Source organism: Nasonia vitripennis, chromosome 2 (assembly GCF_009193385.2).
Source record: "Nasonia vitripennis strain AsymCx chromosome 2, Nvit_psr_1.1, whole genome shotgun sequence".
Lineage (NCBI taxonomy): Eukaryota > Metazoa > Arthropoda > Insecta > Hymenoptera > Pteromalidae > Nasonia > Nasonia vitripennis.
In genome coordinates, this window is record NC_045758.1 from 26496032 (window position 1) to 26510280 (window position 14249).

The following is a 14249-nucleotide window of genomic DNA, read 5'->3' on the forward strand; positions in this document are numbered from 1 at the left end:
ATGTATTCGCATATTTGCGGTTTGAACTTTCACGTGTAACATCATTTTATGAATTTGATATAAGATACCTCAAATCCTTTTTTATCTATTTTACGAAGAAAATAACAATGAAAGTTATTATTTTCATCATATGAATGCAGCGATGCGTATCTAAGTATAGCACGTATGTTAAAGGTATTTTCAGATAATGAATGAATGTTGGTTGTAAGCTACAGTACATAACGATACGAGTGGCATAATATAAGTAGTCCCTTGGAGCACGGTGTGTGTGTGTGTGTGTGCTAAACGCCATGCTATGAAGGACTAGTTGTGACAGGAGTATCGTATTACAAATATAAATGAACCCAGAAAGAAAAAAATTGTTAGTGCTTGAAAAAAGTATTAAAATTTCCGACTGATTGCAGGTTTTTGCAATGAATAAAACGTATTTGGATGGATTTGTATTTTACTAACCCTAAAATTCGTTCCTGTATTATTTTTTTCTATAAAAAAAACGCGAACGAGTTGTTTAATGTAAGGTGATAATGTACTGCTATTGCAAGATTCTAAAAATGTTATGAAATTATTTTTACAAAATAAATGTTTCGTAAAACTGCATTATAATCGATCCATCCACACTTTCCTTTATGTAACTGCTATTTTTATTTACTTTTTGATGATTAATTTATGAAACTGAGATAATTTGTACTTGAATACATTCTTTTATTTTTTTATTTAATACTTATATTTTGTAATTAAATTTAGATTCAGGTGTACACAATCGTACTATTAATGCTTCAACATAATAGGTATGCTTAGGACATTATTGGAGTAAAAAAATTAATTGTGAATATTACAACGCTTTTAATAGTTTGTGAGACAATTTTTATGCAAACGCATATATTTTGTATCATTGGAATGTCCTTTTTCAGCAGTCCTTCGATTTCTCTCAAAATGGTTGACAATTGGAATGTGGACCTCATACCTTGCTTGTTTTTTTATCGTAACTCTGAAATGACACATTGGGATTAACATGATGTTAAACCATAACTTTAGCGAGAAGATCGTTATATCGCTTACTAATTTTGCAATTTGTAGGAGAAGCTGCGCCGCACCACTTCCAGATTGCTGAACAATATCGTACAGGAGTCCCTTCTTTTCAGTTAGCAAAATATATGGATGATCAAACTCCTAACAAAAGTAATGTAACATCTCAAAATTGAAATTCAGATTTACAAGGAAATCGCATTTATAGATAATAAAGACCGACGGGGTCTCACCGCAATAGTTCCGGAGTCCATGACGAGCATTCTGTCGCTGTCGATAACAGTGTGTAGCCTGTGGGCGATGGTCAGCACCGTGCAGTCTTCGAACTTTCTCTTGACGGCCCTCTGGATCAGCTCGTCAGTGCAGGGATCTACGTTGGCCGTCGCCTCGTCCAGGACCAGGATGCGATTCTTGCGCGCGAGAGCGCGTGCTAGGCACAGCAGTTGGCGCTGACCGACACTAAAGTTCGAGCCAGCCTCGGCGACTCGGGTGTTTAGACCTGTGTTGGGATCCAGGCTGCTCTTGACGCCGATGTCGTCAAGCGTCTGCCAGAGGTCGTTGTCCGAGAACTCGCCAAACGGGTCCAGGTTCTTGCGCAGGCTGCCCGTGAAGAGGATGGGCTCTTGCGGAATGATGCTAATCTTTTATTGAATAAAAAGTGGTTATCGTAAATCGCATTATTTTTGCCGAAGCTACATAAAAAGTGAAAACAAAGTGTGATTCAAATCAGTTATGAATATCGGTATAGCACATTTTTTCTTATAATTTTTTTCAAACAGAATGGCTAATTGCGTTTGCTAATACGTTTCTCGAGCTAAAATCCGGCCAGCAAAGTTTCTCAAGACAAGAGGAGAGCGTTCAAGATAAAATTATTTACATGCGATCTCAGTTTGTGTAAACCAAGTTGGCTCGTAGACACCCCGTCAATGAGTATTTCTCCGTCTAAGTAGGCCAGCCTAAACAGCGAGTTGATCAAAGAAGACTTTCCAGCGCCGGTCCTCCCGACGATTCCGATCTTCTCCCGCGGCTCGATCGAGAAGTTCAATCCCCGGAGAACCGGTGGCCCCTGCTTGTCGTATCTGAGATACACGTTCCTAAATTCGATCCGGCCGTCGGTTGGCCAGGCGCCAACAGCAGCAACGGCGTTCGTGGGCGTTTGGATCTCCAACTTGGCGTCGGTCAGCGGACTGGCCTCCGTCACTTCCTCCAGCCTTCGTTCCGCCGATGATCTATCGTACGGCTCGCTCGGCAGCTTGGAATACTCCAAGACGCGCTCGACCGACGTCATCTGATTCTCGAGTTCGGCGAACTGGCGCACGCCCCACTGAAGCGTGTTGATCAGCAGCATGCACTGCGTTATCGCGAGGCCGATGTCGCCGGCCAGTGTGGTCTTGTCCACGGACATCAGAGTGAGGATGACGCAGGTGAGGAAGAACGCGCAGAAGAGATCGAGGTACATGCCCAGGCCGCGGGAACCCGAGAAGAAGATGAACCAGGCGGACGAGTGCAGGTCCTGGTGTTCGTCGAACTCGTCGATCAGAATCTCCCTGGCGCGCAGGGCGCGGATCGTCGTCAGGCCTTGAAGACTGTCGCTCACGTGGCCGAAGACCGGAGATCTCGCTGAAATTGATCGTCGAAATTAGAGGACGAGGACCGCCGATTCGATGCGGGAATGTTAAATTTAATCCGGCTGACTCACTTATCGCCTCCAAGCGCTTGATGCTGCGACTGGTCTTTATGAAAAACAGCGAGAAGAAATAGAAGACGAAGCCGACGAAAATAGCTGGAATAATAAGCCAAGGATTGACGGTAGTCACCACGACGAAGGCCGCGAATATGTGTATGGCGTTTTGAATGACATCAATCATCGCCCGCGACACCTCGGTGTCGACGATGCTCATGTCTTTCGAGAACCTGCACCCAGAGAAGCTAAGCGTTAATCAATCATAATCAAGCGGGTCGGACGTCGTCGATATGCGGTTTTGCTTACCTGTTCATGATTCGACCCAGAGGGTTGGTGCTGAAGAACTCCATCGTCGCGCATATCACGCTGGCGAACATCTTGGCATGAAGGTTGTTGGCTATCCTCATGCTCATCTCGAAGAAGGTCCAAGACTGCAAGAGGCACATGACTATAGTGGCAGTGGTGATTCCCCCGTAGAGGTAGATGTACCAGTCTCGAGCGTCGCAAATGTGCTCCGGGCAGCTTTCGTTTTTGTGCGTCGTTGCGTTTTCCTCCGCGTTGACCCAGTAGGCCAGGAAGTAGTCTCCTCCACTGGCTGCCAGTTGGTGCAGGAAACTCGTGAAGACAACCAGCACCACCAGGGGCACGTTCCTGCTTGCCAGGAAGTAGGACACGTAAGTCCTAAACGTGATGCTGCCATCTATCTTCTTCTCCGTCAGCTTGTCGCTCTTCTCCTCGAGGCCGTCGGACAAGTTCTCGCTGGAAGCCAGCTCGGTCGCTGGCTTCTGCGGCAGCTTCACCTCATCGAACTCGTTGCTGACCTGCATAACCTTGACCAGGTTGACTCCGGCGTTCTGCAACTCGGCGAGTGTCCCGTCCGCCTCGATCGTTCCATCCTTCAAAACCAGCACCCTGTTCACCTCCTCGAGGTACTGGAACTGGTGCGTGACCAGCACGACAGTCTTGTCCTTCAAGTGAGTCTTGATGCAGTCTTGAAAGATTTTCCGGCCGACCGCGGCGTCCACCGCCGAAAGCGGATCGTCGAGGAGATATATGTCAGTGTCGCGATAAATTGCCCGCGCTAGATTCAATCGAGCGCATTGTCCGCCACTCAAGTTTATTCCCTTTTCACCGACGATCGTCGCGTCGCCGTGCGGAAAGATGTCGAGGTCTCGCCTCAACTGGCAAACATCGATGACTCGAGCGTATCGTGCCTCGTCCAGCGGCCGACCGAATAGGATGTTCTGCCGGACGGTCGAGGCGAAGATCCAGGCCTCCTGGGAGGCGTAGGATACTCGACCCCTCGTCAGACTTTCCCCGCTGACGTGGGGCAGTTCGCCGATAATGGCATGGAGGAGGCTGGTCTTGCCGGAGCCGACCTGGCCCACGACTGCGGTGAGGGTCATCGGATGAATCTGCAGACTGATGTTCTTGAGGACCTTGACTTTGGAGGTCCACTGGCCGCTGAGGTTCTTCAGGTGTATCGCCGGGTCCTTGGGGATGATCGGCTCGGCGTTGTTCACGTGGTTCGAGGTGGTGGGCAGGTAAGGGATCTCCTCGATGAGCATGAACTTCTGGATGCGCCTCACCGAAACCAGAGCCTCCGCCGCGTCGTGCAGACCTGGAACGAAGGGGAGGGATATTTTTGGGTGGCTCGATGTTAATATTGGTTTTGCGCGCTACGTACACATGGGGAAGAGCGTGTACATGCTCATGCGGAGAACGTCGTAGAGCGCGGTAATGACGTAGACCTTCTCGGCGTTGACGCTGCTTCCCAGAAGAACGTACGACAGCACTGTTATGAAAATGCAGAGTCTGGGAATGTAGAACTCCGAAGCCAAGCTCATGTCCGTCATTATGGAGTCCTGTTTCACTATTTGTACTTCTTTTCTGGAATCAGCATTTTCGTTCATTCCCTTCCGCGAAAGATGCGTACCGAGAGTTCGCTTTCAAAACAAGCAGTGATAAATTGTTTTAATTATAGACGCATCACATGACATTTTGAATTGAACTCTGATGTGAATATTATATGTAATAAAACGATGCTCACTTTCGAGCTCGGTCAACGAGCGCTGAAAACGGCTTTTCCCAGGCGTACATCTTGATGGCTTTTATGCCCTTGATAATTTCATTGGTCAATCTGAGCCGCTCGTCGGTTCTCGTCGCGTATTTGCTACTCAGGCGATTCGTTAATCTTCCAAAAAGTCCTAAATTCTCGCGTCATTGCGATTTTTCTCTAATATATTACATCGTGACTCGCTGTGTTGGCTTATTACTCGAAAGCTCACGGACAATCGCGCGGAGAGGAAAATAATGTGTTATAGCGCGCAAACAGCTGCGATTCCTGCATATATGTATAACAAGACAAATCGAAGAACGCGATGAGGAGTAGTGGGGGAGGAGTGCACGCATTATGCAGTTGCATCGTTAACGTCGACTAATGCCGAACTCATTATGTTTGTTGCGTGCGCCACGTTACGATTGAAGTGCGCGATAAGATATTTATACGTATACGTGTGTATGTGCAAATACGTGCGCGCTCGCTCGCTCGTGCGGCATATTGTGCCGGCATTTAGTTTCCTCTCTGTGCGTTGTACGTGTTATTAGTTGTGCGTACTTACCGAGTATAGGAATGAAGAGCAGCTGGAGCAAAATGCCGCTGCCCGCGGCCAGTTCGACCTCCCTGTACAAAAAGTAAAAGACCAGGATGGCCTGCAGGGGCGCCATCCAGATGTAATGCAGATAGAAGACCGCGTGGTCGAGCCTGCTCACGTCGTTGCTCAGGAGATTGAGCACCTGGAATTCATTCGTTATATATAATCTTACTCTCGAGCAGAGGATTAGTCATTGTCGTGCGCGGCCATACAAATTGGTCTCGTGCTGTGAGTATATCGTATAAAAAAAGAATCAATAAAGCTTGATTAACCTGGCCAACGCTGGTCTCATTCTCCGTCAAAGTAATTGGCACACTGAGGATCTTTCTGTAGAGCAGCGAGGAGCAGGCGACTCTAATCTTCATTCCTGTGTGCATGAGATTTTGAACGCATAGATGACAGACGACGCAGTCAATGAAAACACCGGTAACTAGTACCGCTGACCAGCCGTATGCTTCAATCTTGGCCATGTCTGATCTCTCGCTCGAGTAGTGCAACAATTGCAATAAAATGTACGGCCTAGATAATCTGGAGTATACCAACCTCGTGAATATCATTACGAAGCGATTTTTCATTTTACGCTCTGGGAAGTGCTGCGGACGGCGAAATCGAAATTTTGATTGAATCGACCTTTCATTTTTTCGACGAACAAAAATAATGTGTACGATTTCGCTCATCTAAACTTCCCTGCGAAGCACATGATAAAAACGTGTATTTACCTTATGAAAAATTCCAGCATGGCCTGCACGAGGCCAGCCAGCATGATGTCTTTGCCGAAGCATCTGAAGAGGACTCTCATCAAATTAGGAGAGAGGCCTTTATTCAAATCTTTACATCTCGCTTGTTCCCTCTTCCATTCGGCAGAAATTCGCTCGCCGACATTATGACTCGAATGCTCGTTTAATGGGTAATAAAGATCCGATAGATCCAATTCGCGCCGGAACCCAGTGCGAAACGTTTTGAAGAGCCACCTAAAAAAAGGATTCGTCTTTTTTTAAACGCGATTTTGAAACTATATACTCTTTGTCGCTCCACAACGACCCAACCAGTCGAAGCTCATAAGTTACGACATTAATAATATACTGAATTTCGAACCATTCCCGGCATACAGTCGAGAGGATTTTCGAAAAGTTTTTTACGCAACACTCGCAGGACTTTTTTATTTTCGATTATTTTTTCGGCTCGTGTCGGTATCTATAGTTATATATCCCGGTGACCGACAGAGAAAGCATTATAGGCGCAGGGTTTTTTAATACAATTTTATCAAGGATTCGTCGATCACGTGCGTCGAAGTACTTAATAGACCTCACCCGACAATGAGTATTTCTACACGTTCGACCATAAGTTATCGGAATCTCCGTTTCCTCGTTCGACTTGGCATGTATTATTCAAGCAAAAATGTGTACACAGACAAAGCAGCGTAGCCACCTACGCCACGGTATTCGCGTAAACCACTTATGAGGAATCTCTTCTCTATGCTTTTTTTTTCAATTCCAATGAAGCCGGACGGTCTAATAAAATGAGCGGTATATAACGAGCACGAGAAAGCGATAAAGTTGCTTGCCGAAACTTTTTTGCGCATAATGTTGCGGGGTCATCAATTTTTATTCCGCGAAGGAATAAAAAGGGGAATACGATCAACTCGGAGCTTAAGTAACTTAACGTTTTCTCTCGCCAGCCGTTTATCTAGCGATACATCGGAAACAGGTTTTTCAATGCACCTTGTGCGGAGGTGGCCGAATGATAGAAAGTAACTAACGATTAACGGCATTTTGAACTTTACACGCTCACGTGCAACATTAGACCGATAATGCATCATCCGTTAGAGAGAACCGAAAGCATGAGACAACACTCCTCGCGAGAAGAATGGGATTTTTTCCCCCGGTTCAACGTTCCGCGAACGTTCTCGGTGCATTTGGCTGAGTTTGAATCTATCTAGACCTTACGCGAATGTGATGACAGACAATCGACTAGCGCCTTGTCTGGGATTTTCTTCTCTCTTCTGTTCGCCTTCGTCCATGCTTAGTGCTCACGGGCATGTGTGTTACCAGTTACACGCTCCTTCTGTCGATCCCGAAATCACTTGACTCTGCTCGGCTGGATCATTCCCTCGAACTGGCCAGATCTCGCGCTGGACATGTACGAACTCGACGATAAGATCAAATCGAGCAACGAGTTCTCTCTCTCTCTCTCTCTCTCTCTCTCTCTCTCTCTCTCTCTCTCAACTGCCGAACGGCACACGCGGAGCTGAGTTCGCACTGATGAAGTTTGCCGCGCGCGCAGAGCTCGGCGCTTTTTAATACACACAGAGATAAACTCTCGACTCAGCGCGCGTCTCGGCGATAATTCTAAATGAAAACGATAGCGGCGAGGGGTACCGGAGGACACCGAAAATAGAGCTCCGAAAAAAATCGGAACAGCGCGACCGTACAGCTGTGCGTGTGTGTCGCTTCACGCCGAGAGTGCGCGTGTGCGACTTTTTGCGCGAGAGATATCCTCTCGACGTTCAGGAAAGAAAGAGCCGAGAGAGAGAGAGAGAGAGAGAGAGAGAGAGAGAGAGAGAGAGAGAGACAGACAGACAGACAGACAGACAGACAGACTTTTCGCGATCGCGACGCGGCGCGGCCTTTCTTATACAATGAAGCGCGCCGCACGCCGGGGTCTATTGCGAACTGGCCTCTGCTGTCGCGCCAGTTTCTTCGCCCACTGTTCGCCTTGCCATATGCTGTTATTAGCATAAACCGGCAGATTTCTTGAATACCGACGCGCTCTCGCACACACGGACAGGCGCGCAGGCCTTCTTCTCGCGCTCGAGCGAGTCTTCGATGCAGCGCGAGATGCACGTGTCGCCTCCCGCGCTAGTACGTGCATGCCCCTGAGAGAAGCGCGAATTCGTCGTTGCGCGAAATCATAATGTTTCCGTGGCACAAAGGATCTTTTGCTCCGCGAGAGCATCAGGGGAAGGAGCGAGAGAGGGAGAGAGAAAAAAGAGCGGGATCGAAAAAGAGGGGAAGAGAAAAAGAGCGACGTCGCGGCCGAGTGCGCGCATTATACATATTAGTCACTCGGATTTCTCGGAGGCGCGGACGGGGATTAAAATATACGAAATCCAGTTTTTGCATCGCGATAGCGGTGCAGTCACGCGGACGCTCGCCGGATTTATCGGTTCGCCGCCGGGTGACTTATTAACCGAATATATGCGATACACTGAACGCGATTATGCAACGAGCCTTATGTCGCGATGTTCTCCTGCACGAGTGTATATTTTTAGGCATTCGAGGATTTATTACGAGTTCGGACGTGCAGCGTGACACTGCGCTCTTCTTCTCTATGGTCTGATGAAACGTATGGGTGCATGCAGCCGGTACTGCGAGCAAAAAGTGTATAGCTTTTAGAAAGTTCTTTTTTTTTGAGTCTGGCTCTTTGAGTCCCAGTGAGATACTTTCACCACTTCCGCGGCGTATTTTATATTTTCAAAGACTTGCGTTACACGTACAGAGAACGAGTATACGCCGTGTAGACAGTGTACATTGAAATTTGCGGCCCTCCGATTTATCTTCACCTTTGCGAAGCCCATGCAGCGTCGACGAGCGAACTGAAAGCGCTTCGGCAAAAACGCCTTGCGCTCTCGCGAATAACAATTATGTGCAATAAAGTCGAATTATTCTATTCCATCAAATTTCACGTTCGCGAAGTTTTAAGCGCTGGATAATTGGGCAATTGTACATTCGTTCTCGGACTCCGTGTGTGTGTGTGTGCGTGTGCGTGTGTGTGTGTATATATATATATATATATACTTACAAGGTGTACATACGCGTTATACACGGCCATAAGAAAATTCAGAGAAAAGCTTCGGCAAAAAATCCTGAGCGCGCGATTTTGAGCAAATTGCCCGCACCAGACTGCATGAGATGTATACACGCGCGATGAAATAATAATCGTGTGCTGATATCGATTCGCCTTCTGCATATCGGAGACCTATAATTAAGGCAGAGCCCGATGATCAAACGCAGCTTTTACGTGACCCGTCTGGAAGATAATAGCTGTGTATACATTGTATAGTGTGTTTGATTGCTTTGGAAAAAAAACCGTAACCTTTGAGGAAAAGGCAGCATTCTGCGTTTGACGATACCACGGCTAGCATCGAGTCATGGCTACCAATGCGCTGCAAGTAGGCATCCACTCGAAATTTTCACTCACAGCAAATCGTGCGTAATCTCACTTTCTAGCTTAGTTTATCACAGAAATCTTTCGCACCAAATGATGCAGTGAGCCCAAATCGTACAAAAGATTGTAAGTACACGTTTAATGATGCAAAACCATCAGCTTCAGGGCCAAGCGGAGCTCGACGACAGCTCGCAAGTTTTTCGCTACAACTATATCCTCCTGACGACTCTGGGCCTCTGGCCTGCAAGTCTGAGCGACGTGCGTTTCTTCCTGAATTTCGGCTACTTCTGCTACGAAATGCTGCTCGAGTACCTCGACCTGTTTCTCTTTATCGACAACTTCGAGAACGTCCTGATGAACCTCACCGAAAACATGGCCTTCTCACAGATCTTTATCAGAATGCTCATGCTGAGAATCTACAACAGCGAACTCGGAGAAATCATCGGCGACGCCAAGAAGGATTTCGATGCTAAGAATTACACGGAGGAGGAGAGGAAGACGTTCGTGGCTTACCACGTCAAGTCGAGAACCTTTATGAAACTGCTGATCACGAACACCGCGTTGACCGCGTCATCGTACTATGTCAAGCCACTGCTGGGGCAGATGGGAGAACGTAATGTATAGCTAGCTTTTTAATCGACATCGAGTTTTTTTATCGGCTTCTGTAGGAAATTGCCTTTTATGAAAGATCGAGGTGCAATCGTATCTATAACTCAACGCACAAGCCTAATAATTTCCATCGTGATTCATCGTAACACGTGATATTATATGCTCCACGCAGTAATGGAATACGCAAACTCGAACGGCGAAAACTCGACGTTCATCTTTATGCTACCCTACCGCTTCTACACGTTCTACGAACTGAATGATGCCCAGACGTACTTCTGGACTTACGGCTCGCAGCTGCCCTTCGTCTTCATTAGCGGTTTCGGGCAGAGCGCGGCCGACTGCCTCATGGTCACTCTGGTCTACCACGTTTCCGGACAGATGGCCGTGCTCGCGCTGCGCATCGCCAGCATCGACACTCATCCTTCCAAGTGTACCCAGGAGGTGCAGAAAATCGTCAAGGCTCACATCAGGCTACTTCGGTGAATTTGCCTATACTTTTGTCAATTATATTATTGTTATTCCGTACAGCTGTTCTTATAAAATAAAACTTACCAATGCCCTACAATGGCTTAGAATGGGAAAAGTTATTCAGAGAACCTTCAGTGCCACACTTCTCGGACATCTCGTGGGTGCTACTTCTCTCGTTTGTATCCTTGGGTATCAAATTTTAACGGTAAGCGCTGAATCTGAAAAAGATGTAACAATTAGTTTTTTTTCGTTTAACGATTTTGCATTCGTACTCAGAGCCTGGCCAACGGAGAAAGAGCTATTTTGATTTCGTTTTTTGCATTTATATTCCTAGTACTGCTGGTGCTCTATGCCCATTGTACCGTCGGCGAAAGCTTGATAACAGAAGTAATGAGCCACTGTGATTTTTGATTAGTGAATATGTTTCTAGTTAAAATCAATGATATCCATCGCTTATATTTATAGAGCGAACGAGTATCCCAAGCTTATTACGATTGCGAGTGGTACAATATGTCGAAGGAAAACGCTAGGATAATTATCTTGTGCATGGCTCGTTCACAAAAACCATTGCAGCTGACTGCTGGTAAATTCAGCATGTTTTGTCTTCAAACGCTTACAGACGTGAGTTACTACGTTTACTGTTCGTAGCCTTATTTCCGTTTACACTCATCGAGTCTTATGAATTTTTCAGAGCATCAAAGCTTCGATGGGATACTTGTCAGTTTTGAGAACTGTCATGTAAAAAATTGTTATTCATACATTGTTAGAAAAATGACAGGATTTTATTGTAATTTATTATGAATTCTATTTTTAAAAAATTCAAATAAAGACCTTTTATTTTGCAAATCTACAAATTTTTATTTAGTGTCTGTCTCACTGTACTGCTAATGTTGAAATGAAGAATCGCGGACAAAGAGCTCTTTGAACGTTTTTGCATTATGCATGCGCTAGATGCTATGTAAGGTTCTTGTAAAAACTGCGCAGCGTTATAGGTAAATTATTAAAGCGAATATTAATGCGCTTTTCCCACAAAAAGGGTGATACATTGTGCATTAAGCATCAATAAATTAAGAAAATACTTTTTATGAACGTGGAAAGCGCATTCTTTGTCAGTCGCTTCTGAGCACCCGACGAGCAATGTACTTGTTTGTAATGTGATAAAACTGATGTATACAAAAAGTTAATGCACAATGACCGAGAAATTAGAGATTAATCACGATATCTTGAAGGTTTCATTAAATTGCTCTTAGTTGTGTCTATTTTTATTAATTGTTTTTAAAAAATGCATCACAACTTTATGTATAGCAAGAGTTATACTCAGCAGAACTGGTGTTTGTATGGAACAAAAAACTTTTTGCTGCATTTGGAGTAAACCCTCTGCAATTCAACAGCCTCCTTTATTTATTCTGTCTCTTCTATTCAACCATGCATTTCATTCTGAGCTGTGCGGCTCTGCCGCAGAACTTGCATAATCTAAACAACATGATAGATGCTATCACTGAAGTTGGCTCGATGATAACAATCTTGGCTAAGTTTGTGCTTTATCGGATCAATCGTAAAAGTCTTGCTGGTCTTTTGGTGGACATAGAAAAAGACTATTCTATTGATAAATACGAAAACGAGCTCGAAGTACGTATGTTTATTGATTATGTTTTTAAAGCTAAAGCTTTTTTTCAGCTTACAGTTCCAGTGTCCATTGCTTCGGCGGTTATGTATTTTTTCAGACCTTTCGCAATGGGTGGATTTGGTATCCCCTTAAAAACAGGTATATCATATTACTTTTAAATTTTCTTTGAGATTGTTTGTACGCTCTATCTATAAAGGAAATTAGTTATGGTGCGTACCATATTCTATATAAAATATGCAATTGATATTTAATCGAATGTATTTTGATTTGTACCTAGACTCAGCTAACTTAACTACGTTTGTATTGCCATACCGCATGATCTTCTTCTACCCTATCACAGAACTGAGCGGATATTTGGGCGCTCTCTTCTATTTGATTCCGGTAATTCCTATAACGGCCTTTGGCTTAGTAGCAGATGCCAATTTGATGCTAGCCATTGCGGCACACATTTGTGGGCAACTATCGGTGCTGTCCAGAAGTCTATTGCATTTCGCTAAGGACGGTACCTCATTTCAGCAAAAATTGGCGAAGACTATTAGGCAGCATCAGCGCCTCATCAGGTAAGCGCTAATAATAGCTTCACTGTAGACTAAATATCAGCTATGGAAGTATTCATAACAACTTTTTCTTCTGCATTTTCTTCAACTGTAGAATGGCCAAGACTCTCGACTCCGTCTTCAATTTACTAATGCTACAACAAGTTTTAAGTGTAACGTTTTTCATCTGTTTTGTTAGCTACAGCATGCTGATAGTAAGAAAACCTCATGCTTTGAATATGTATGAAAATAGTGAGTAAACAATTTCAAATATGCAGTTTTTACGTAGAACTGGAGTCAGCGGGAAAGTGCACTCATACTAACCTTCTTGGTGTGTATGGTTTCGATGTCATTTCTGCTTTTTGCCTATTGCTATGCAGGTCAATGTCTCATTGATGAGGTAAACTATTAAATTAAAACATTTGTCTCTCAGCGGCCCGAAAGTAGGAAATCTCGTCGTGACTTCGTCAATAAATTCCTAAGCTCGGTCTCGTTTGGCGAAAAAAAGTGCGCACCATGGCCGATGTATCGGTAAGCCCAAAGCATGTATTTGACGTTCTCGGCTTCGTCTAGCATGTCAATTTGCACGTGCTATGGGCTGGCCAATACTCTATCGGGCTTGGTACGTCATCTTACTATTTCACAGCAGTTAAAAAAACAGCTGAGACTTAAGGGCAAACCATTTGTTTTAGAGTACTTTTTTAGGCAACGCACTGTATACTAGTACATGGTACAAACTGGAACCCTCAAATGTGAAAAATTATATTATTTTCATGAAACGAACACAAAAACCACTCGTGATTACTGGTGGTAGATTCTACATATATTCACTCAGCAGCTTTCTTGCTGTAAGTTAAATTCTGAACTACGTACATTAAGGGGGAAAGGTTTTCAATTTTCTTACTTTTCGTGTTTTTTTTCAGGTGATGAAATCTGCAATGGCCTATTTGTCCGTTTTACGAACGTTGATTTAAAAGTATGTTCTATACGTGCGTGAATACAAAATATACCGCAGAAAAAGAATCGAATAGAATATTTCAAAATTGCATTCTCAACAAAAGTCTAAATAAGAATAATGAACCGGCAATATTTTGTCATTAAATCTTTTTTAGTCGAATATATTTCTTACAATTTACATTGAGGGTCAATGAGCCTAGCGATGTTGTACATATACATAGCGATGTTTTATTTATACATGAGAAGGCGCGGGGCAGGGGAGGGGGGCAAACTTCAAAAGTACGAGAAGTATACGTGTATTAAATATAATTTGTACATGCGAATAAACAATAATTATAGGCTAATTTGTTATTCAGTTTCATAAAAAGTTTAAACTTGAACCGTAATTCAAAGCTTTACACTGCAAAAGAACTACAGTATAATAATACTTAATTACAGTGTATGGATGAACACTTACGATTCAAGAATCGCATGACATGTACACAGAAAGAAGTAAGTTCTAGTAGAATTTTTTTTACTCT

General features: G+C 44.4%; 2 protein-coding genes and 1 pseudogene across 3 annotated transcripts; 2 read left to right on the top strand and 1 right to left on the bottom strand.

The window, feature by feature from the left end:
- Positions 1-823: 823 nt before the first annotated feature.
- Positions 824-7976, bottom strand: LOC100121349 (multidrug resistance-associated protein 4). Of its 2 annotated transcripts, XM_031924110.2 has the most exons (13): positions 7961-7976; positions 7311-7495; positions 6084-6335; positions 5637-5892; positions 5332-5506; positions 4761-4917; positions 4398-4600; positions 3017-4331; positions 2726-2955; positions 1904-2646; positions 1260-1667; positions 1060-1170; positions 824-988 (listed from the first exon to the last, which is right to left on the bottom strand). In XM_031924110.2, exons 2-13 carry the CDS (start codon positions 7382-7384, stop codon positions 959-961), a joined length of 3954 nt encoding a protein of 1317 aa, XP_031779970.1. In that variant the 5' UTR covers positions 7385-7495; positions 7961-7976; the 3' UTR covers positions 824-958. The 2 variants fall into 2 exon arrangements, with proteins under 2 accessions (XP_031779970.1, XP_031779971.1); XM_031924111.2 differs by lacking the exon at positions 7961-7976 and having other exon boundaries at positions 910-988; positions 2726-2940; positions 7311-7513.
- A 1696-nt stretch (positions 7977-9672) lies between these two features.
- Positions 9673-11350, top strand: Or289 (odorant receptor 289). Its single transcript, NM_001190781.1, has 6 exons — positions 9673-10144; positions 10313-10619; positions 10714-10813; positions 10885-10995; positions 11074-11229; positions 11300-11350. Exons 1-6 carry the CDS (start codon positions 9673-9675, stop codon positions 11348-11350), a joined length of 1197 nt encoding a protein of 398 aa, NP_001177710.1.
- On the top strand, positions 11926-13745 carry Or290PSE (odorant receptor 290 pseudogene; annotated as a pseudogene).

What these genes read in the sequence shown, in the direction of transcription:
- LOC100121349 (XM_031924110.2), bottom strand. Translation starts at nt 7,384, where the DNA reads ATGGACGAAGGCGAACAGAAGAGAGAAGAAAATCCCAGACAAGGCGCT. An exon ending in GTACACGCTCTTCCCCATGT is followed by an intron (nt 4,332 to 4,397) that starts GTACGTAGCGCG and finishes CCTTCGTTCCAG; the next exon opens with GTCTGCACGACGCGGCGGAG. An exon ending in TCCTACAAATTGCAAAATTA is followed by an intron (nt 989 to 1,059) that starts GTAAGCGATATA and finishes GTGTCATTTCAG; the next exon opens with AGTTACGATAAAAAAACAAG.
- Or289 (NM_001190781.1), top strand. Translation starts at nt 9,673, where the DNA reads ATGATGCAAAACCATCAGCTTCAGGGCCAAGCGGAGCTCGACGACAGC. An exon ending in GCGAAAGCTTGATAACAGAA is followed by an intron (nt 10,996 to 11,073) that starts GTAATGAGCCAC and finishes TTATATTTATAG; the next exon opens with AGCGAACGAGTATCCCAAGC. An exon ending in GTCTTCAAACGCTTACAGAC is followed by an intron (nt 11,230 to 11,299) that starts GTGAGTTACTAC and finishes TGAATTTTTCAG; the next exon opens with AGCATCAAAGCTTCGATGGG.